The sequence below is a fragment of the Neodiprion pinetum genome, chromosome 6, assembly GCF_021155775.2.
Source record: "Neodiprion pinetum isolate iyNeoPine1 chromosome 6, iyNeoPine1.2, whole genome shotgun sequence".
Classification (NCBI taxonomy): Eukaryota; Metazoa; Arthropoda; class Insecta; order Hymenoptera; family Diprionidae; genus Neodiprion; species Neodiprion pinetum.
The window spans coordinates 8,118,769-8,143,966 of record NC_060237.1 but is presented as its reverse complement, the minus strand read 5'-3'; the positions used below and the strand labels follow the sequence as shown (position 1 = coordinate 8,143,966).

Here is a 25,198-nt window from a genome sequence, read left to right as displayed (position 1 = left end):
TGGTGATGTATACGATTTGCCGATGTGATTTAACTTGTGGTAAACTTGCCTTGCCGGTATATAAGATAACAAATACGCATAAACCTTACGGGCACTCCGACGAATTACGAATTACAATTTTACGATTCAAAATTCCGAGTTATTCAACTTGAAGCATTTTAATACCCACCGCGGGATAATTTAGGGCAATTCGCATAAACATACACTGAGAGAAATTTTTAGTTTCGGTTACCGTTCGGTCCTTAACTATTTACATTTTTTATCACAACCGAAAAATATAGTTCTAGGTAGAAAATGAAAATTAGTTTTCTAGCCGTTACCGGAAAGTCTACTATCCGTTGCTATTCTTTCCCATTACGATCAATGTTGCTATATTTTCTTGCAACTGTTGCGAAAATTTAACGCTTGGGCAACGATAAATTGATGTTAAAGACTCATTTAACTAAAAAAAAAGTAGAGTGAGCCGAACAAAGTGATTTTGCGTTGCAATTGCCAAAAAAGGATCGACAATAACGCTTGAAATCAAGAAATCAAATAACAAACCAAATAATTCGGAATTAAAAACTTTCAGAAGTTTTCAAATTTGGAACTTCAACCCCGTTCCAGTAATTATCACGATTATTTTTATCAAAAGAATAAAGATGTAAAGGAACAAAAATATATATAAAACGGGGGAAAAAAAAAATAGCGCATGAAACCGAACAAATCTGTCAGATTTTTAACTATTTCCAAATGATTCGAAATAAAGCGTCGACATCATAGCTTTTGCTTATTATTACATTACTTTCTATATTTGTAGGTATATTTTGAAGAGATAAAAAATCGAGTGTGCATAACGTATATCGAGATGAATAAAAATCGTCGAAGAAATATAGAGAGTTACACTACGAGGGGAGCAAACGTCTATGCGAGTACATTCGTAATAAGCGTTTGTTGTTCAAGGAGAGAGACGACCGTGGCACACTTTGTGAACGTCTACAAATCCTGTTTTTAACATATGTGTCTAGGCATACGCAACGTGACCCACCCACGTATATGTATACAGGTACATCATTCCTCTATTATATACAGTACCTTCCCACAGTTAATAATATTCCTACTTCTTCACATCGTTAGATTATACTATACATATATTAAAATCGTTCACACGATTCTGTGTAATAATGTATACATAAAACAAAACGTCTGTCCGTGTAACATTGATTGCAGAAAAAAAAAAAAACAATATGCGAATAACGAAAATTATGTGAAAAAACAAAAAAAAAAAAAGTTTGAAATATTCGATCGGATTTAAGATTTATAGTCGAATTTGATTATAAACGATTCAAGGTTTCAATAGCACGTAAGAAAATAAATCAATTTTTAACAAACGCTAATACGATATATTGAAATGCCGAAAGTAGTGCAGCTGATATATCGGTGGTGAAATTTGGAGTAAAAAAAATTCTTCAAGCTCCGCACTCAATTGCCCAAAATAGATTTTACAAAATCACAAAGTACGCGTACATTATTTATAGCCACAGCTATTCATTCGGTCGTGTAACCTGATTTCATCAATCATGTACGAATCTTTTCTTATCAAATCAATTAGGATCTGAAGTAAAATGTTGTACATCTATTAGGTACAAGAAGTTTGCAAAGAATTTTGAGCAAAGTTCGCGAGCAAAAAGCGAGGACTGAAATTCGTGAAAATTTATCGAAAAACAAGACGATTAAAAAATCGTATGTACAACATCGTTTGGAATCCAAATTGTTCAATAAAAAAAAAAAAAAAAAAAAAAACCCAGTTTTTCCACAATTTCCTCGCACGTGATTGAACTTGATAGACTTGAATTCCTACACCTGTGAAAACTTCTTTGCTATGTAAATGTTCCCAATATTTCAAGTCTAAGGTTTGCAATTCTGTTATCTATACGTGTAACATGTACAAAGGCTGAACGAAGAAAGAAAGTGAAACACAGCAAAACTCCATTTGTATGAATGCACCTGCGGATATCTGTTGCGCGAAACGAAGCGAAGAAAGAAAAAAATTGTATGCGGCAAAAAATAACGGTAGAAAAAAAAATAAAAAATAAAAAAAAAAAAACAGAAAATAAATAAATAGCCAAAGAGTGGCAGTGGAAATTGATAAAAATAAAAATGACGAACCCTGTACAACATACAACGGTTACGTAGCCTACATTTAAGTGGACCGAGTTTCTAGGCAAACGTTGAACGTACTGACTTGCAACACGGTTACAACTGCCTAAACTCACTTACGTAGGTACGTACGTGCATACATCGATATATGTTACGCTTGTTCTTTGGACAGTAAATGATATTATAACAAAGGTTGCGCAAATCGAAGTCTCGAGATTCATTGATTACCGTTGCTCGGAAAGAAAATAATATAGGAGCCTGTACCTAAGGTGGTAACACTAATAGCGAGTATCGGGTGGATTCGAAATAGTGAGGAAGAGTATTAAAAAAAAAAAAAAAAAATTTGAAAATAAATTGCAGATGGGTCAAAGTACAAAAAGTAAAGATATTATAGAATCGTCGGAACCGAACGAATGAACACGGCAAACTAAAACATAAAATCGTGAATCTACGCATATTTTTCTTGTGTATATATATATATATATATATATATCAATTTCGAACCTAATCGGCAAAAAATAAACGTTGACAAAAAAAAAAAATCAAAGGAAAAAACTTTCGGACATCTATTTCTGACTGTGGCCACAATAAGTAGATACTCGGGAGGTCGAAAAAAAAAACTCGGACATAAATTACTTTCAAATCTATCCAACGCCCTCGCCTGAGTATAATACACGTTGTTTTTTTTTTTTTTTGTTTTTTTTTCAATACACGTATATGTGCGGTATAATTATATGTATAATTAATTGATCATTATCATTATTATTATTCTATGACTAAAATTTCAAAAATTACAAGTTTCTAAAATCGCAAAACTGCTCTTATGTATACATATATATATATATCGTTACACGTGTACGTGTAGTATGTACCTTAGTATTTACCTAAAAAATAAATAGTACAATGCGTCAAGGTTTAACGATTGTGACAAGTTACGTAAATAAAACGTTTGCTTATATGCAAACTTCAAAAGTTGTAAAATTTCACCAGCGATGTACACACATACGTACACGGGTATATAATATGTATACGTATATATGCACACGCTTTGATATAATACTCGTTTCGTCGTCAACGAGTTTCAAAATATTTTCGTACGCATGATATAAGCGTATAAAATAAGGTGTATGCATATAATAATACGCGTTGTGTGCAATGCGAATTTTGTAGCGACACCCTTAACCTTTACTTGCCGTCTAGGGGTGTAGAAGAACACCTCAGACATTTTTTCCTCAACTTTAAGTACCTGAACGGCTCAGCTAAAATTTAAGCCCTTAAATATTGATTAAACAGAAAAATTATGAATTTTTTTTGTTTTGTAAAAATAAACCATCTTCTTTTTTTTCCATTGCATTTTTCTAGTATACGGAAATTGAATTATTGACCGTATTAACTACATGATCCTTTGAAGTAAGCTTTCGGTATGTTGTAAAAAAAATTTCAAGTAAAAAGGTTCAACAGTTTGTTATTTATAACAACTTTTGTCGCTAGGGTGTGAAGGGAAGGGTTAAACTTTTTCGAAAACAAAAGGCTCGTTTACACACATCGACTTAGCGAAGCAATCGGTAAACCATCGAATAAGGAACCAAGTTTAGAGTGTGATTCTTTTAGCTGTATGCAAAAGGTACGCTACAGATTTAATTTCAAGTTCGATCGAACATTCGTAATTGTTTTTACACATTCGATTCAATTCATTTGTTATAATATAAATTACGTTAAACGTCAAACATGAAGATGATTTCACTGGGAAAAATTATGAAATTGTGGTTACCGTACAATTCTTGACAATTACCATCATTCACCGTAACCAGAAACTATAGTTTTGGATGGAAAATGAAAAAGAGAGTACAGCGATCGACGATTCTAACGACGCTTGGTATTCAAGCATATTTTATTAAAAAAAAATTTCATACAACACGAGGCGCAGTGATTTATAATAACGAATGAAATTTTTACACCTTGGAGCGGATAAGCGATTAAGGGGATAAAATTAAATTCTACTCCGTCCTCGCAATCCGCCGCCTGTTTACCTGGATACAAACTGCAGATTTATCGAGACTCTTTGTTCAATGTCACCGTTCACCCAAGGATCAAGGTTGAGCGGTTAGTTACTCTGTTCGACATCCTGCAGCAGTTCTGTAATCGCGTTTTCAACACCCGAAGCCGTGAAACGATTTGCAGCATCATTTAGCTAGATGTATAATAAGAGCAATTGCCGTCAGTTACAGGTGTCGAGGTCTCGATCAAGAAAGCCTCGAGACGCGGCTTGATCAAGGACGAAGGAAAACGATCGTTATACCACGGCTGCGTAGTTTTACATGTGTAAAGGACATTCCGTGAAAAATTATTGTTCAAACGTTTCAACTAACACTTTGCAAGAGGAAAATAAAAGATGTTTTTATAGGTTTGGGTGGAAATTTCAAATTTGAAGAGTCTCGAGAGCGCGATATTCCAAATTTTTTTCGCAGCGAAATATCACATTTTCAAATCGTTCGAAACCCGACGCTTAATTTTCCGAAAGTGCGGAAATGAGAAAATTTTAAAGCCCGAAATATCGAAACTCTAAATGATTCAAGATTTTCAGTTCTGTGAATTTCTGGCCTGGTGAAATTTCACCATTTTGATATTTCCGTGTTTTGGATTTTCGATATTTTTACGTTCGAAATCCCGGTCATTATATTTATGTTTTTCTGATTTTTTACATCCAGTCGTTAAGTAAATTAAGCTGTGTGAGGATATTTCAATTTTTAGAACTTTACTGTTTCAAATATTTTCCTCTGTCGTAACTTTACTTTTAGGAACTTTGAACCGTCGGGGTTTCGACTATTCGAAACTTTATTGTTTCTTCTGAGTTGGATTTTTTTACTTCAACTTTTACCGGCAAATAATCTGTCGTAACTTTTTAAATTCGAAACTTCGACCCCGCCCTGTTCTAACATATATCATCGAATCTGAAAATAAAATGACGTCGCAATTTCTCGTAAATCATGGTTAAAAACAAAATGTATAATTTGCGACTGACCTTAAGATAAACGAAAGACGAAAGTTCGTTTTCTTGAGAATTCTGAAAGAGGTAAAACCATAAAAACTTTCGAATATATTCGGTGCGGAAAAACAGTCGTACAAAAAAATAACGATAGAAAATTACCACAGGTTTCAAACGTCGAAATGTGCAGATCAAATTGACACGGAATGCCCGTTATACCTACGCGTATATCAAACGGATTTTTTCACGCGCGGGTAAAATAGGCGCACCAACTTTAATATTATTCCTAAGCGGTATCGTTTATATTTCACGCTACGTAATCGCGTATTGTTCAGATATATAAATTAGGTAGATCGTAAGTTACGATCTTTTTTCAATGCCGAGGTGGGTGAGAGGATCTCATTGTCAGCTGTAATATCAAGTACTTTGTGATATTATACACGTATAGTTACAACACGGCGTGAGAAATAACCTTCGGTTCAAAGTACAATACGAAAGTGATAAATTCGACTAATTCCAAATATTAAATTGATCATTAAAATACGTTAACCAAAGTGAAACGATCATTTCTTCTGAACCCCAGAAGCGTTTCGTGGCGTAAGAAAAAAAATCAAATGAATAACAATCAAAACGAAAAAAAAAGAGAAAAAGTTATCAAACAACGTTTGAAATTATTTCGTCTTCCATCAAATCTTGTAATCATAGCATCAGACTTTTAAAAAAAACGCAACATTGTACGTTTGCGAAATATAAAATCTTACGTGTACATGAAAAATTGTGTATTTAAATGTGTAACATAATATATAAATTACGTGATTGAAAAGTAATTACGTTCAAGTGTCACTTATCTATATTCGTTATTTAGAAATAAAATAAAATCTCGTCGTATTCTTTGCGGTCTGTGTTATAATTAACGCGGTTAAAGAACAGTAAAATAAATTGAAAAAAAAAAAAAACACACACATCTCACTTGCAGACTTTGCCGTTTAAATTAAACAGACCCGTATACATAATACGTTTATATATATATACACATGATATGCATAAGTATGACATGAATACAAAAATCTAGTCGGTAAAAACTTACAGACATAATTAGCTTTAAGTAGTAATGAGTTTTTTTTTTATCACCGCACCATTACGACAGTGGACGTAAAGTCTGAGACGACTGGGAGGAAATTGACTATGCGAAAATAGCGATTTTCTAAAATCTGTCCAACTTGTACATTGACAAGTTGTACTATGAAATTTTGAAGCCCCAATGTATAGGATTTTTTTATAGAACCAGGTCTTAAGGATCCTAGATCACAGTTTATTTTCTAAATTCAATTATAACAGTAGTTTAAAGCTCGTATCCAAAATATGTTATTACTAATTGTGTGTGTAAGAGTTCGTTGTTTCGAGGAGGAAGGCAATGAAACCAACGATTTATCCCAAGAACAGAGTTTTTTTATCTCTGTTTTCAAGTTCATTTGAAAACACAAGCAACATAAGATCGCGGGTCAAAATTTCGAAAGGTCGAAACTTCAAATGTTACCACCGTATATGTAAGAGTTATGACTAACTTTTGGAATGTCGAGTATTCGTAATTTTGTTCGTTCGTTCATTATTTTCACCACCCGCAATTTCGACCTGCAGACTTCTGTTAATTGTTCTTTAAATGAACGTGAAAGAAAAAATCTCTCCGTTGGATAAATCCCTAATTTCATTTCCCTCCCTCTCGAATTTTGTTTCGGTTGGGATTAGAAAGATTTCAAAAGAATAACAAGTAAAAAGAAATTATAAAATAACAGTTGACAAAAAAAGAAAAACAAAAAAAAAAGAAAACATGACTTTCACACGACTTTTTCCAATCGATTTGCCTACACCTCGAATGTCGAGTACATGTAATAATTATACGGTGTTTAATTGATAGCGTTTAATATGGGGGGAAAAATTTAAAAAAAATTAAACAAGTGGAAAAGATAAAGGTGCCTGGCAGTTTTGTAGTTATTGCGCAAGATAAAGGGTGTCGCGGTGCGTTTCGTTAATTATTATTATTATTATTATTATTTTTTTTTCCTGTTTCTTTTTTGTTTGTTGTAGAGGTCAATCAATAAGCGAACCTACGCTGGGAATTAGGTCAGTGATACAGTTACATTATACGCGTCCAAGCACGCGCTCCACACATAGGCGCGAATATATCGTACATATTGTATATACATATATTTATATACATATATACACGAGCAAATTACGCAAGGGCGTCACGTGTGTGAGATAAAGATTTAAGCGTGTGTGGCGGCGTTGTTCGTTACATTGTAACAGGGGTTGCTCATTCAGGGTTAGCGATTTTTTTTAATTTTTTTTTCCCCTCCGTCACTCGTATCGAACATCACTTTTACACGCGTGTGTTCTGCAGCAAGACATTATGCATCGAGTATAACGACGACTGCGCCTGTACGTTTATTGTGTTTTATACACACGTATGTATACCTATACGTGCGTTACACAGAGATGAATACAGTGAAGTATTAACGAGACACGCGATGCGTGCGAGCAGGCGCGTGGGTATTTGGGCATTGTTAACATAGGTAAGAAATGCCCTCACGGACAAATTCTACGCGTTCGGAGGTGCGAGGTAAAAGGTCTTAATACGCACATACTGCATTGGTAATAATCGACAAATGTAGGCGGTTATGTACCCCGGGATTGTAAAGGAGGAAAGGAGAGCGAAGAACTAAAAGAACGGGACACGGAAAGATTATGGGACGAAAAACTTCGTTTAAACACGGTATTGTTATACACGCGTGTCAAATTTTTATACGTATTTATATATAATATCAAAACGTATGTTTTTTAAACCTTACGCTACTCGTCGGGGCCAAAATGACCCAGCGACATTTTCACCGTACTTATCGTATGAAAAACATCCAAAATAATCTGATTTCATCCAAGATAAATAACAAAATATCGTAAGAATTGTTGATTCATTATTTTTCCAAAAAATCGACATCACTAATTCGAATAAATATCTTTTTTTTCGTCACGTCCGTATTTTTATTTTTTTTTTCTTTCTTAAATAATTGTGTATTGAGAGTTACTCAGTCAATTTTCAGCTCAAAATATTGAAATTTCAGCGAGTTATGATTTTTTTAGTAGAATCATCACTCTCCGGTATTTTGTTGTTTCGTCGAGTTCTTCCATGTTTTATTGTTGTTTTTTTACAATTTTACAAGATTTCATTTCGCTAAATATAACTAATTTGCTTCAAAATATAATAGTTAAAGAGTGTCTCTGAATTTTTTCAAGTCATTAGAATCGATATCTACGTTTCTACGCAACGATTTTTGAAGTATTGATAAAAGAGAAAAAGGAATAAACAAAAATAAAAATAGTCTATTATACAGGTACATGCCAATAAAATTTTTCGCAATAAACAACAATCGTCGTGATTCACAGTCTAAACAGTCCGAGTAATGAAAAGTATATTAAAAACAAAATGAACGAGAAGAAAAAAAATCCTATTGCATAATGTAAAAAGCGTGCCGGTTAAAACGTCTATGAGAGCACGTGACGAAACGACGAAGAGACTTGTTGAAATGATCCTCAAATTGTTGACGAACGATGTTTGAAATTGACGTACGTACGTACGTACGTAAACCGTATGTGAAAATTGCCTATACATATCGTAACCATTGTCGTTGGTAATTGGTTCGTTAATGTAAGAATTTACGGAAATAACTAGTAATATTATGGAATATAGAATACCGACGTGATAACGTTCAACAATATGCGTAATGTGCAACATGACGTAAAAAAGAAAATTAGATGCGGACAAAAGCATAAACTTTGAGTCATAGTGTCAAGTATTCTTACCACCTGTTTACATCCATTTTTTGTTTAATTAGAGGACTTTGAAAACATTTTTTTTTTTTTTTTTTTTTTGTTTTTTTTTTGCGGTCTTTTGTTAATTCCGATATGATGTAAATTATTATTGTTGAAATATTGAGTTCGTCTACAAAAGTTTCTCTCTTTTGTGATATTATATTTCTCATATTTAAGTTTTGTCTATTTGTTTTAAAAGTGAAAGTTTTCACTTTTTGCAACATCTGGTAAACACATTGTCAGCCCTGTAGCGATTGCTTTTATGGTTTTATGGAAGTAAGGATGGGAGCACTCGAACAGAGCCATATAACCAGGTATAATTTTGCACATGGTATAGACCCTTGAAATATATATTTTTAACAATACAGCTGCAGTGGTATGGCTCCAAGTAGCCAGTTCACTCTGCCAGTTCACTCTGATCCTTCAGTTTGGAAAGACATACCTTCGACACTCTATTTTGAATAAAAAGAACAATCTTCCTAAAATAAATCTTTGATTATTTGATTAAAATTAATCACACTAACATCCATAATCCCAACAATTATTGATGGAAACAAATTGATTGAAGAAAATCGTGAAAATTGAAGGTATAATTCATTTCCGAGAAAGTTACCCCTCTCTACGCGTAGTATACATGTTTTACATAAGTTACAAGTTTTTGGAGTCACTGATTACGAATCTGAAGTCAAGTTCATAAAATTCAGTGTAACGAATCTAATCAGCGACTCCGAAAACCCCTGCATCGAGTTTTTTGATCGTATTCGATCAAATTCGAAATTTTCGTGCACCGTATTGGATCTGTCTAAATTTTTTTCGTTCATCTTCAATAAAAGCTTGAAAGAACAAAAACAACAGTTTTGTGCGTATAATTTCTAAAAATAGGATAACCACTTTTCCAGGACCTTGTGTAATAGAAACGTATTACGAAGAAATTAGATTTGTCGATGTTGTTTATCAAACAGTATGTCCATGAACAATATCGATAGAATAATTATACTTTCGCAAATTTCCTGCACATTTATTAGCGTACAAGTCGCCAACAATTCCCGTTAATATAATACATATACAAATTACAACCGTTACGTTTATCAACAAAAATGAAGCCACCAAGTCGACATTTTAAACCACGAGGTTGAGCATGCATCATTGTAACATACATCTACGACATACTCGTTTCTCAAAACCGATTGTCCAGGCTTCACGATAAAAAGTTTCCTCAAAAAAGTTTCCTCAAATCTACAACCGCATGGCAATTAGCCATTGTAATACAACGTTCAAGTATGCTTATATATATGCATGAAATACACGTGTAGACCAAGTCGAGTGCCTAAATAGGATTAAGATCTTTCGAGCTTCCCTCTTTGGTCTGGGACCGCGATTGTGTTTATGTTTCGTTACAACGTTTAATCTTATTACGGGTGGGTATATAATAACAATCAACGTACAAGGTATAAATCATACCTATACCGGCATCTTTTTGGGCAGCGGTCAACCGTGACAGATTAGAGAGATTGCAAATCTTGATTGCGTACACACCGCGAGTAAATGATCCCTGTTTCCGCACGTATATACTTTTCTCTATGTATACATAATAATATATATATATATATATATATGATTTAATTTCGTAGCACTGCAATCTTGTCGTGAGTGGAAAAAAGCGAAAAAAAATGTCTACGCGTACAAGTAGCAGCCTTATTTGGGAGCCAAGACGAAAATATAATCATATTTCTCGTGTAACGATTAATAAAATCGATATCGTGATTAATTATACTTATTCTATATTTAATTTACTCGCAACTCATACAGCGAGCAAATCTTCACTGTCATTCATTAACGTTGATGAATCGATGTTTTGTCTTCTCAGTTATTGCGTATTTGTTTTTTTTTATATGTATACCTGCTTATATCGCAATTATCAGCATCTAATTGTTAACGTTATAATTATCCCACCGACGATTTTCGAACTTGATAAATTACGCACGCGGATTTAACATCACCGAATGAAAACTATGCGCATAACATAAAGGGTCGTGAAGAATACAAAAGAAAAATTTCGCTAAATTCTGATCGTTAATAAAGACAAGACGTCTCAAATATCTTGAGTTATTTAACCGTCAGTTAAAATTGGGCACGGCTCGTTATCGGGTATATTCGTTTCATTGCAAACCCACGCTAAACCGTGTAGGTATATTGTAATTTTCTGAAATCTTCGTATTTTCATTAGAATTCCCGCATCACTTATTACCGCCGACAAATCAATCGCGTTTAAACAGCGCAAAGTCAACTTGTGTTAACTTCGTTATTGTTATCGTTTACCTTGCTCGTTCGAGTTTCGTTCCTTTTTTACTCCCACTCACTCTCTCTCTTTCCATATTTCGCCAATACCTATACGCGATAAATCAACACCCACTCAAAAAAGCTAATACATACATACATACGTGTATAAATAATACACGAATCGTTGTCGTCGCATCTCAAGAATGAAAAGGATAAAATGAATAGTAAAATTATAATATAACCATCGAAATTAAACCGAGTGATGAAATAAGGTAAGAAGCCGTAAAAAAAAATATTTACCACTCACGTTTACTACCCACGCCGAGAATATCTCTCTCTTTCTCTCCCTCTTAATTTTCTCTTTTTATTTGCAAATGTCTTTTACCAAGGTCAAAAGCTGTGACGACGTCGTTACAACAGCCAAGACCCAGAAGGGCTTCGATGTCCGGAGTTCTACGTAACGCGTACGCAAATATACACATATAATAATAATAATATATATAATAATAATATATACGTATCGCAGCCCATCTGTGCAGCGAAACTGATGTCATGCAAGATTCGATGCGTGTTTTAATCCTATTCTTTTTCTTCTTTCTGTCCTCGTGTATTAGGAAAAAAAAAGGAAAAAAAAAAACAAACTTTCTTTCCAAACCAAAAATTTTGGATTTTTTTTTCCAAGTACCTAAACGAGAGAATCAAAATACACAAAATCATTTCCGTTGCACTACCCAAATAACTGAATCATTGGAAATTATCCAGTCTGATGTCATTAAGTGTTCTGTGATTATTACCAACCACGATAACTACGCCACCATAAGTTTTCAGTGAAATAGACGCCGGATAGTTATAACAGGAAGCAAGACTTAGTGCTGATTTTCTGTTATAACGCTTCGTATACAACCGGAAACATCCAGTGACCTTCTGGTGGTATCAGCATAATTTTATCCTCGCCAATAGGCGTTTCTTTGAGCGTAAATAAGTGTGCGAATGATGAAGCGAACCTAATGAAACTTGAATCTCTTGATTGTTGAACAAAAATAAATTCCGGGAAATTGTACGGCATGGAAAAATAATTCAACTGTTGGTAAAGAAAGAACCAAATGTATACGCATACGTATATTTGTAAAATCATCGTATTATTTATATCGTGTAATCGTTTTTCAGCACATTTTAGTGATGAGAAAAAAAAAAAAATGAGAAATGCAAGAGTTTAGAGATGTGAAAATTGACAGACACGTGCGCGTAAGCTCGCTAACTGTACGGATAAATGGTTAGTGGAGGAAATGAAACAGCATCGTAGACCGCAGTCCGTCAATGTAATACGTAATAGAGAATGGTTTAATTGTAAGTGGTAAAGAGTGGTAAACCGTGTCTGCCGATGACAACGTCATTTCGGTCGGCAGCGAGCGAGAACTTTCCCAATGTCACAAACTAAACGGTTATATAACCGTTGAATCTTTCATCGACGAATAGTAGCGTAAGACTCTCGATAAAAAGCAACGTATTTATGTTAAATATTAATCTTAAAAGCCGTACAATCTTATTTTTAAACAGAATGAAAACAAACATTTTTTCAAATTTCTAAACAATTATGAAATATAAATTATAAATATCGTAATTATTATAGTTATAAAAGAACGATAAATAATATTCTACACAATACGGTCGAAGAGATGAGACACGAATTGATTGAAATTTTGACTTTGATGAAAATTTTGTGTCTTTCCGGTAAATTGAGTTCGCGATTTATATAAGTGTAAGAAATGTATACTACGTGCGATCTAAGTATATTTGTATAATATAGATTATACAGCGAATCGATTGAAGAGTGAAAATCAGTCGGTGCGATTTTCGGGAACAATTCTAAACTTGAAAAATCACCGGTTGGCGATTTTCAAAAATTATACAACGCGCGTTGTTTACGAAGGGTAAAAATAAACGAAGACGATATCGTTTCGTAAATACAAACGATATTTTCGATAGGACCGAAAACTAAAATTTCTCACATTTTCTGTATACTTTTTACATTATAAAAGCATCAAAAACGAAGATGTGTATTACGTACTGTATAAATACGGTATAATAATGTGAGTAAATAAAAAGCAAAAAAAAAAAAAAAAAACAAGTGAACGAAAAAAAAAACAGATTTGTTATTTTCTATGGTCGACAAAGCGTGAAATTGAGAAATAACTCTACGATTACGGAAGCGCAGAGGCATTGTTGCGCAATCGCAACCGAACTCGCTGACGAAAATCCCCGTATTATAACGACGAACCCGTCCGCATTAAATGACAAACCGGTCAATTTCTTTTTTATCACAAAGAATAATAAACAATAACGCACAGGGACTGCGGTCATGCAATATTTTTGCTACTGCGAAATTAAGAAGGATTACAAAATAAAAAAAAAAAAAAGGCGGAAAGGAAAAAAAGTTTCAAGTTAATATTCACAGCGATATTTCATCGCTGGCGAAAATCATCGTACATCGGAAAGTAAAAAAAGAGTATTGTAATTAAATTTTCCAATCGTATGCAATTAAGACAAAATTGATTGAAATTTCTTCGTTAAAGTTAAGCTGATTCGCGCCGGTGGAAATCACTTATATACGATACCTTTATTATTTTTCTGTAACGTTTCGAAGCAAAAACTATACGCAGAAGGGTAATAATAATAATAATAATAATAATAATGACAACAATAATACGTCGTTTACGAAATAAACAAAAACCCTTACTCACCCAACGTATACTCGGCATGTGGAATTATTGACACGTTGATCGCTGCTGAATCGTCTTCTGTCCTCAAAGAAGTCTTTTAGCGCGGTTACACCGAGTACAAAGATGACCGGTATCATGGCGACTTCTTTCCCAAAGGCGTTAATTGCTGGAATCCAATTCAGCAGGACAATGGATATGAAATATACGTTCGCCACTCTGTGAAACTGCTCGAGCAAATTTCGAGGCAAGAAACTCAGCGGTGTATATTTCGTTGTGCGTACTCTGGGGAAGAAAAAAAAAAAAAAAACAATGATAAAAGATTTTTCAATGAAATTCAATTTAACCAATGCTAATTTCTTTTTCTCGATAAACGAGAATGGTGATAATTATTGAAAGGACTTTCTCACGCATTATTTCAAAGATGTGACTATTTTTCTTCGGTGTCAAAGGTCAATAATTAAAACGGTCGTTATTTTGACGTTTCGAGCCTACTGCGGAGGAGGGGGGGAGGGCTTCTGATAATTCAATTAAGATGACAAACCGCGTATAGACAGCGAGCAATAAATAAGAACAGAACTTGAAGTAAAGAAGTCAAACTTTTGAGAAAAAAAATTCGGAATTTCAACCCCGCCCCGAAGCTCCTGTGTAGTAATAGAAATAATGTAAATTTCGTTCGAATGAAATTCCACCATCGATTTCAACGACCACTAATCGATGTCGTATTCATCATTTTCCTATATTTTCATAATATAATTAATTTGTCCACACAGACATCACCCATTAATAACAATACACACAGCGCAACATTGCTCACCTGTTATCCACCCTGATCCCATTCGGATGCTGAGTCTTTGGCGTTTTCGGTGGTACCAGGTGATTCGGAACAATGGTTCTTAGTCTCGGCTCTTCGGCAGCGGGTCCAAAACACCTTGCCCAAAGTCTTCTCCACCACGGAGGCGCGGCGCTACGCCTTATCGTGTATATGGATTCCGATCTATACGAGTACAGGGTGATTGTTTAATCGCAAACACACACATTTTCACCTTTACCACAAACAACAGTTAACGTGGTGCCCTGATCGATTTCAACGTAGACATAGATACACACACATATATACAATATATATATATATATATAGACATCGACAAGTATCACGAAAAAGGGTTCAACAGCAGGAAAAACATTGGCGCAATGCCGATCCAACAAACCTCGAAGCTTGCCGCGAGTGTCCGCGAAAGGATGGGACCTTTCCGCCTGTTGGTGGTCTGGCATCTTCCCGATGTCCAGGAGGCAGTATGAAGTCGGTTTTCGAACCGACGCGGCTGTGTCCAGTGACGAGATGAGGCCCCTGAACGTCGACGACCTGGCCTTGACTGAAGGCCCTCTGGTGTCCGGGTTTCTTGAGGGCCGAAGGCCGAGCCGCAGCCCCGGCCGAGGAAGTCGCGGTTACGAGTCCGGTCGCCAAAACACCCCCGTGACTGGCGGATCGAGCGTGGGTTCTCGAATTGGCGCTCCTCGAGGCCAAGATGGCGCCGGGATTGCCGATCCCCGTCGACGTCATCGTCGAGGTTTGACTCGCCCCTGCGTTGTTCGATATCGTCGAAACCGAGCCGCCCGATATCGTCTGGTGTCCTCCTCCTCCTCCAATTCCACCTGCATAATGCTGTTGCTGTTGTTGCTGTTGTTGCTGAATCGACGAGGGCTGTGACTGGGCCGATAGGTAGGATGGACCAACGCCGCTTGCCGCAGCTTGCAATGCCACCGGAAATACGTACAGGGAGGCTCTCTGATCGTTGTCGCTGTTCGCTGCTTCCAGGACACTCTCGGACATAATGGCACATCTGTGGATCACGCAAAACGTACCCGGTGTTTAAGGGGAAGAAAAAGGAAACAACAAGCCGCGGAATGAGTTCAAGCACGTGTTGTTATAGTCGTAGTAGAGTATAAATGGTACGGATTACGAGCTTGATTCAAAAGCTGCACGGAGGGAAAGGACTTATTCGTGAAGGAACAAAGTTGATTTCGTTGGAGTGTCCGTTCGCTTCGATCTGGTATCTCTTACTTGCTCCAAACACAATGACTTCGATTCGACAATTGCGACTTAGTCAGTTTGTCATAATGATTTAGTCGAGCGAATTCCTTGATTCGAGAAAAGCCATTCTTATCCTTTCGATGTATTTCCGAAATTTAGTCAACTAAATACATGTCATCTCGTTTTAAGTATACGCATTGTTCGTCCGAGTCGCGTGTTCGTTGACAGAAACAATTAAGTACTTCAAATAAAATAAATACACGAATCTAGCCAACGAAAAATTTACCATCGATCGAATTCCATATTCTGTTGATGATCTAACCGGAGCTACTTGTTTCGCGTATCTGGTTAAATCAGTTGCACTAATTTGTTTACGAGGTAAAAGACACGCCACGTGCTTTCAAACCAGTAGAGAATATATTAGTTGTAAATTGAACTTTCTAGATACGAAAGTAAATTCGGAAATAATTATAAAACAGGGTAGGCGGGCTGCGAAATCAGATACGGATAACGTAAGATGAATTTGTCGTGAGACCTATTAGAAACGAAGAAAAGATTATAAATACCAAGTAGTGTCGCACTATCGAAATTCATATTGACAACAAATAAACAAAAACTATCGATACATGTTCAATTTATACTTGTATACTTGTAGAACAATAAGTTTTCGGGTTTTACCCATTAAATATCGTGTAAATTTCAAAAAATTTTTAGTCAACGGTATCACAAATATCATTCGAAGAATTTACTCAAATAATCTTATCCCTCCGTGTGTACTTTCTGATTTAAGTTTCAAAATACGCAAGTGATGATAAGAAAACTGTTACGTATGTGAACAAATTTGATATCCACATGAAAATGTTCTTCGAATCGTTGCGAAAATTTTGAAAAATAACCTATAAGCTCTTTGTCGTGTTAGTTGACAAAGAAAACGCAAGAATTAAATAATATCTGAAACAAATACGAATCAACTGATAAAAATGGGATCTGGATTTTTATTGATTCCGAATTGATTATAAGAGAAATAATTATTCTACAGTAATTCGAGCCGAATAAATTTCTATTCAATTTTAGCACCACCTTTAGAGATTTTTTTTTTCCTTCTTACAATGTTCGAGACGAATAGAATGTGAACTTTGTACTATATCTAACGAAGATAAACCGCTTCGTAACACATCGCAATCTCTTTTCCCTCATTACTTTGAAAAGCCATAAAGAATATAATATATTACACGATCTGTGAATTCGTGTGAATTCGATCGATTGATCAAACCAATAAATTGACGCTGCTTCTCGTCAGACTTTCCAACCAAGTCAGTAAAGTCGCCGCTGGTTGATACAGGTGCGAAGTGTCAAAAACTCTCGCAAATATCTCAGAGAGTTTACATTTCCGAGTTGAGACGAATTTATAAAAAAAACAAGTTCGTCGTCGAATTGTACAAGGGAATTTGATTTCAGCGTTTGGTAGATCGATCTAGGATGTCACTCTATCTACACCTATACTCGGTAAAAAAAAAAAAAAAAAAAGTCGAGAACCGACATCAACGAAGAAAAATACGCCGTCCGCTTCACAGTTTTCTCGATTTCCACTTCATTGAAAACTTAGACGCCGATGTATCATAAACAAGCTTGTAAAACGTTTCACGTTTCTTTCCAGTTGTACGTTCCCTTCACTGTATGCTGATCGACGATCTTTCAGCTGCGGCCGGTGACTCTGCGCATAAAACATTGAGAATCCGCCGAAGGGTTGACGATGCTACCGCGAAAGAGATCCAGATGTTGGTTCCCTCCTGACTCGAGTTATGGACAAACAAAAAATGAGGCTTTGACTGTCTGAGAAAAGCCGGAAATCGAGGTTTTAACCGCCGATATGAATGTAAAAAGCTTGTCAATGAAATCGTTTGCATAGCTCGCGATAAATTCGTTTCGTTGACGGTTCGAGTCGTTAAGGAAGTTTTAACGGCGTTACGCAGCCAGTCAAAATTCGACTGCGTTGCGTGTCTGACTGGTTTATCAGGTTTTTCAAAGTCTGGCAACATCGCGTCACGTTATTACGAAAGCTTTGTATATTCACTTTATACACTTCCAAGATCTGTCGTGCATAAAATCCGTTTTTTTTTTTTTTTAATTATAATCGAAAAGTAAGTCTAATACTGCAAATTCACGTTTTACGTATGTGATGCGCTGTTGCCACGTCGCAAGGTGTTGTGGTCTACACAGCTGGACAGAACCTCAGACATGTACACATTTTTTTATATAATTTTTTCCAATATCATGGAACTGGTGATTAATTCTGAAATATCCTTATCAATTAATATTAGACTTGCTTCTGCTGCCAAAAAAAAAAAAAAAAAATTTAAACGAAATTACAGTGTCGCTTACACTTTACAAAAGTTTACGGTGACTTTGAAGTAGTCAAGTTTTTAAAATATGAATACATTTTTCCTTGTTATAATTTACTGAATTTCGGACACTCCTGCAATTGTGAAACAACGATTTCCCAAAACGTTAATCATTACAATAACGTTACTAACTTCAGCCTAATCTTAAATCTACAAGCGAGAATAACATACTGGTCATCAGAAGCAACAGAGCTACGCTTTCCACAGTTTAAGATAAATTGAAAGATCGGATCTCTCCGTACACATTCATCAAGTATAGATACCGTATCGCAATTGCGATCGATATTATCACAAACGATCTTGATTCTTGATTTTCTTTCAATTGCTGTGTTACATTATCAGGCTTGTTGTGCCAACCAGTAGATATCTCAAAAATCTAACATCAAATTATCATACGATTTTGTTTCATTCAACGAGTATTTTCGTTCAACAACGATCGTAATTCATGGAATAAATTCGTCACTCGACCTTTCGTTTGAATAGTTAATCGCGACAGTTTCAACCATTTCTGTAATGAGCTACATTATAATTTTGTTTCCTTGCGTAAATCCGACGACGAAGTTATTACAGACCTGATAATTCCTTTCAGGATTAAAACGACACTCTGGGTTAATTTCCCCCTTCATGGTGGTCAATAAAAAGGGGCAGGAAAAAATTCCCCAACTTTTCCTGGGTAAATTCAGATTCTTTCCCTGAGTAAAAGGCTACGTAACAGTGCCAACAAGAGTAAATAGTTAATGAAGCTACGAATTTATCGGTATTTAAAAATGTGGTAACACTCTGTTTAACGGCGACGGAAAGTAATTTATATACAGCCGAGCTTGAGCGTAGAAATATTTTTATAAAATTATTTTATCACGCAAACGTTTACACGGAACATTGACTAAATCATTTTACGAAAATTTCAATGCAATATTTAGATCCATGTAGAAACTTACTTATCGAGTAGATGGAATATCTTTCGTACAGACCAGGACATCCCTTCCGCTTACCCTTAACCCCTGCGTCTCGTCCGCTCTGTTTATAATATCTCTACGGATGCGCAGCACTTATCGAAGAAATATACCCGGGAAGCATTGTTTCGTTTACAAAATTTAGAAAAATCTCTCTCGTGAATAGTAGGAATTTTTTCTACCGAAATGCACTGAATTTCTCAACGCGATTTTTATTAATTAAAAATTTCTAGCTTACGATTTTTTCGAATTGTGATTTTTCATGGTACAAGCTTAATTTTTTCTCGTTCATTTTCTCTGACAATTCAATGATGCCCTGACTTATCCCTGACGAGTAGCCACCGTGCCCTTCCATTCTGATCCCGAAAAACGAGCGCCATCGATAGCGAAACGTATATTTCACCCCGCTAGATATCGAAATTTGTCGTCAAAAAGCGTTTTTTTTTTTTTTTGACGAGCGTCTTGTGCAACGAAATTATATGTTGAAGTCACTGACACGTGTATCACTAATTATTGTTTCGCAGTATCTCGTTGTTAGCACCAAACGCAGAAAAAAAAAAAGTATATCATCACGCTGTATATTATTGTAGAAAAACGAGTTCGATAATTATGCTCTATTAGCTCAAATTGCTTCGCGCGCATGTAATTATACTTGCAAACGGTGGCAAATTGTGCGCAGTATTAAAAATCATCATCTCGGCATCTCTCTAGAAATTATCAAACACCCCTAGCAGTAACTCAAATACTAAGACGGAAAAAAAGACCGGCCAACTGTCAGCAAGCGTTCAATCGCGAAGGAAGCGAAGCACGTGATTTCAAGTCTCAAAAATATCACATCATTTCTGCACGCTTCTTTACGTGTCCAATGTATCGAACGCAATAAATCATTCACGTAATCTATCAACGCGGTTTCGAACCAATTTTTACGAGCTTGAAGAAAAGGAATGTTCGTTATACTAACATTGAACAAACATTTGGTTTACTTAAGAATAATTGAAAAGTAACACGTATAAAATAAATTACAACAAAGAACTAATTGTAAGTTGATTAGGTATACGGACAACAGTTTTTTTTAAATCGAAGTACAATTTCTTGTTGACCAAATGAACGCATTATATACCACGGAGTCGAAATTAGTTCCCATCAAAGCCTCTAATTATACCATATTTACGAAAACATATAATGTAAGAGGATACCATATTATTATTAACTATGTGCGATGACGCGGATATACCCGGGAGTTATACGTGACGTGACGAAGTTAACACAGACAATAATCGCACACTTATAAACTTTGTTAAATTAGACAGAAATCGTTTTTGAGACGGACAAATCAACATTTCAAACACGCGCCGAGAAACATCCGTCCTAATAAATATACACGCATGGTGAAAATCACCTTTCGAAAAAAACTGTTCAGAAAGTCTCCTCAGATTTCGTGATTTATTTTTATTACAATGATGATACGGATGTATGCCGAAAGGATAGATACATTGGATTTGTTTAAACGGGTTCGTTGAGAGGCTGATCAAACTATACACGTATTTTTCGGAACATATGTTCAACGCCTGTTGACGAGTGAAATTGCAATATATATTCTCGGACGTGAACAATATTCTGAACAACACTTTTCAAGGGGATATACAGCACGCCACTATTCTTAACACTAACAGTAAAAAACGATGAGGAGGAATAACGGAGTCTATTCTCAGCATTTCCGCAAACTCGAGACTATTTTTTTTTTTTTTTGCACAAACCAACGAAACTGATTTAAAAAATTCACACTTGATCCATATAATTATACGTCATTCCGAGCAGGGATTCCAGTTCTGTAAACAATGTGATGTTCCATTCTTGCGTTTTCTTCTTCTTCTTTATTTCTAACGTACTTTCTATGATCCAATTTCGAAAAAAGAAAAAAAAAACGTACAAATGTGTATATATATATATTATATATACAGTCAACTTCTCAACCAGTGAGTAACAAAACTAATATTTCTAAAAGAAAGTACGTGTTATAAGACAAAGAAATGAAATGAAATGAAGTGAAAAAATAAAAATAAAACACAGTATAGAAAAAAGCCTGCGTAAATATATATACAGTACTAAGTACACTGCATAAGTATTTTTATTTTTTCAACAGTGACGATAAACGGATATTGACATTTATAAGAAAAAAGAGATCTCTTACAACCGACCGCGTAAAAACATTTTCCTAGACTGCGAGGACTGGAATAAGTAACATGAATAAATAACAAAACACACCACGTAATTTCGTCGAGCTCGACTCAATTACCTGCGGGGCTTTAATCGTTTCGTTCATACTTATTCATGCATATTACACATACGTATATAGAAAATTCATAAGGCTGAAGTTAACGACGTTAACATAAGGAGATATCTGGGATAAAATCATTGTTGCGAAATTTTAGAATGACTTTCAGGGAGTCGACTATGCAAAATATAAATATATTTTATTTATCGCGGTTGCGTTACTAAATTTCATTTTTCTTAAAGGTACGAAGTAACGATTTCTTCTAAACATCAATCGTTACAGTAACGTTAATAACTTCATTCTCATGAAAATTCGACCGTAACAGAACTTGCAATACAAATTTTCAAACTTTTTTTTTCTTTCTTTTTCTCGTTTATACATCAACGATTCGACTCGCTCGCTAAACGAAGTATGTACAAGAGAATAAAACGACACACAGCCGAATCAGTCGTACAATAATAACAAGTTTCGCCGAGCGTTAATAAATATATAATTCACAAAGAGATGTCGGTGCAAGAGTTGTAATTTCTCTGAAGTATTAAATTCTTCGGCGGCTTGCATAACAATTACGTGCTCAGCCGGACGGAACTGGAAAAGAAGATAGTGGGGAGAGTCGTTTAAACCGAGACAAAATTCGGTCCGGTTCATCCGTCCTCTGGCTTGAGATGCCCGTGTAAATATTTACTACACATACGTGTGATTCGCCATGTGGGTACGTATAATGTGCCGGGTTGCATAATTACGCGCAACTAATTTCAGCAGCCGTCAAATTTCGCGGAAATATACATATATATATATATATATATAAATGTATATATGACATTCCTATATGTGTGTGCGTGTGTGTGTGTATATATATATAAAGTCAGACTTTCGAGTTAGGTAAGGATATCTTACGCCAAGGACGAGGAGGAGAAGGTGGATCGACGACGATATCTGCTTGCGGATACGAAGATGGGTCGCAGCAAAATCATTGCAAGAAAGTGAGTAGCGGCAATTGGAAATTGAATTTATCGTGATCGATGAAACATAAAACAAGTTTTTCCATTTTTTTAAATCCAAATAGTGTAGCCGAAATGAATAGTGAATGCACTTCACTTCCGTATTGCGGTTCTTTCGACATACATGTATATATATATATATATATATATCCTTGCTCCAGTTATTATTCGTTCTACCAATCGTAACCGGACGGTAAAACTTGTGTAGTGTTGTTAGTATGTTAATTCGAGAATTAAGAGAACATCAGACTTAAAGCGTGACGATAAAATCGCGGGGAGGGAAAGAAATAAAGATAAATTACCGGGATGTTCTATGAGAGTAAAGTTAGTAACGTTAATACAAGGAAATATTAAGAAAAAATCGTTATCGCGCAATTTCAGAATGACTTTCAAGGAGTTGGCTTTGCAGAATGTGAGTATATTTTATTTATCACGGTTGATTTACGAAACTTCACATTCTAAACATGAATCGTTACAGTAAGGTTTCTGACTTTATCCTCGTGATCTTTCTTGCTTATTGTGCATCACACGTACATCCATGAAAAGAAAGCAGTTCTTGTTTTGAAAATTTCGAATTTCGCTTTCAAGTTTCGAGATAACAAAAGAGGCGACACGTTTTAGCCGGAAGGAAAATTGCAATCGTCATTCTCTCCGCTTAGCCCAAGGAGGATTATTACATTACTATGTGGCCCAACCGCAGATCCATTTTCGCAATACTTTGAGTCAAATCAGCGATGCTTGCTGCTTTCCCTTTTCATTTCGAAAATTTGTCAGTCTACAAGCTGAATCAAAGAAACGCGACACCGTCGACATTTACAATTGCGGTATTTGTATTAAAACAAGAGAAAGAAACCGAGCATTAGTCGCATATTTTCATTAGTATAAAAGAATAATTTTCTCGGAAATAGCTTTGCAGCCTCGGCTTATCGTCGGAAAGTATCAACGTTACCTCGTAAAACGTGAAATTCACTAAAATCACTTTACTGTCATTGTCGCAACGACTCGTCGACGTCTCTGTTAAAAAGCTCTAAATACGATTAAAACGAGAAAGTTTGGTTTTTCAACACTCAAAAGGAAGGTAGCTCACATAAATTTTGCCACGCAGAGTATGACCGTCGGACTCTTCCCAATAACGGTGCAGCCTCTCTCTGTCTCTTTCTCTCTCTCTGAAATAATATCCACGAACTAGGTCTGCCTACAAACGCAGCGTTTTAAGAGGATGCCAAAGTCAAACTTTACCGACCGAGTAAAACGTCACTTATTTTCACTATAATCAAACCCTGTGCAGCATCCATCGATGTTGAAACACTGCAGTCGGCGAAATCCCGCATGCTACATCGGATAATACCGTGTAAAAACTTTTTCTTTTCAAAATTTATTCTGCAATGAAATCTGTTATGATGTTAGGCTTTCAAGATAGTAAAAATAAGTGACTTTGAACTCGGTCGGTAAAGACGATGACCGTAGCATCCTCATAACGCGATGCGAAGTTTATTTGCCCTACTTTTTTCTCACACTTCTTTCCGCGGAATCTGTGCTCTCTGAGTTTAATTACTCATCGAGTAACCCCGGCCGACTTACTTTTTTCCGTTAACTCGTGGAAACGGATAAATTCACCGCTTTGTTTACACCGAGAAATCCGAAGGCATTAATTTTTCTGTGGATACGCTATGAGAAACATCCGAAAGCGTCGCTCTCACGTTTCGAACAGGCGTTAAGCGTCGATTCGGAGGCTGCGTGGCTTGGACCAAAGATCCGTCCGTCGAGAGGCGACGGATTTTTCAAATTGAAGCGAAACATCTGGCAGGGAATTGGCCAATCTTCGACAGCGTAGGCGCGTGGCGTTTGCCGAGAAGACGCCTCTCTTCGACAGATAGAATAGAGACGAATCTCGCGCGGTTTAAAGTTTCTCGTTACAAGATATTAAACATGTACTCACATTTTGCCAGGCTTACAACACTTCCACGTGGCCTCAGTAATTCCCTCGAGTGTAAATAAAACCAGCGACTTTTACTCGGCCGGGATGAACATCTTTCCAGTGATGGTAGTAATATCAATCGGTGTACAATAACAGCTGCGGCATGAAAAACCGTCTCACTGACACAATTTCAAATAATTTCCCCCAAAAACGAATCTGTAATGCACCCACTGCACGCATAACTCGCAGCTGCATCCGAACTAATATATTTGTTTACCCACTCCTATTCACATTCCTAACGATATAACCACGCTTCAAATTTCACAATCACCCGCACTCTCGCTGATTCTAACCCCGTTTCTGTCCCTCCGTAATTTTATACATAATCTGTGAAACGTGGACCGCCTGTTTACTTGAGATACGCGTACAAACTTTGTTTTGCCTTTCTTTTTACATTCTCCCGCTAAGACACTGGACACGTACTTTTCTTCGCGACACTTTTTCACGCGTAATAAACGCGAGCTTCACTCGCCCTATAAATTAACAACAAACAAGTTTATTGTAAATAGAAGGAATGTTTGGGAAAAGAAAACCTCAGCGTGACCACGTACACGCGCACACCTGG

General features: G+C 35.9%; 1 protein-coding gene across 3 annotated transcripts in view; it reads right to left on the bottom strand.

Moving 5' to 3' along the window:
• The window catches only part of LOC124222201 (phospholipid-transporting ATPase VA), a 60,499-nt gene extending 35,301 nt beyond the window's left edge, over nt 1-25,198 (bottom strand). For all 3 annotated transcript variants that reach the window (XM_046632938.2, XM_046632940.2, XM_046632939.2), the window contains exons 1-4: nt 24,595-25,198; nt 15,201-15,833; nt 14,807-14,986; nt 14,014-14,274 (exon numbers count right to left, since the gene is read on the bottom strand). In XM_046632938.2, coding sequence (XP_046488894.1) covers nt 14,014-14,274; nt 14,807-14,986; nt 15,201-15,823 — 1,064 coding nt within the window. In that variant the 5' untranslated portion in view covers nt 15,824-15,833; nt 24,595-25,198. The remainder of the gene's footprint in view (nt 1-14,013; nt 14,275-14,806; nt 14,987-15,200; nt 15,834-24,594) is intronic.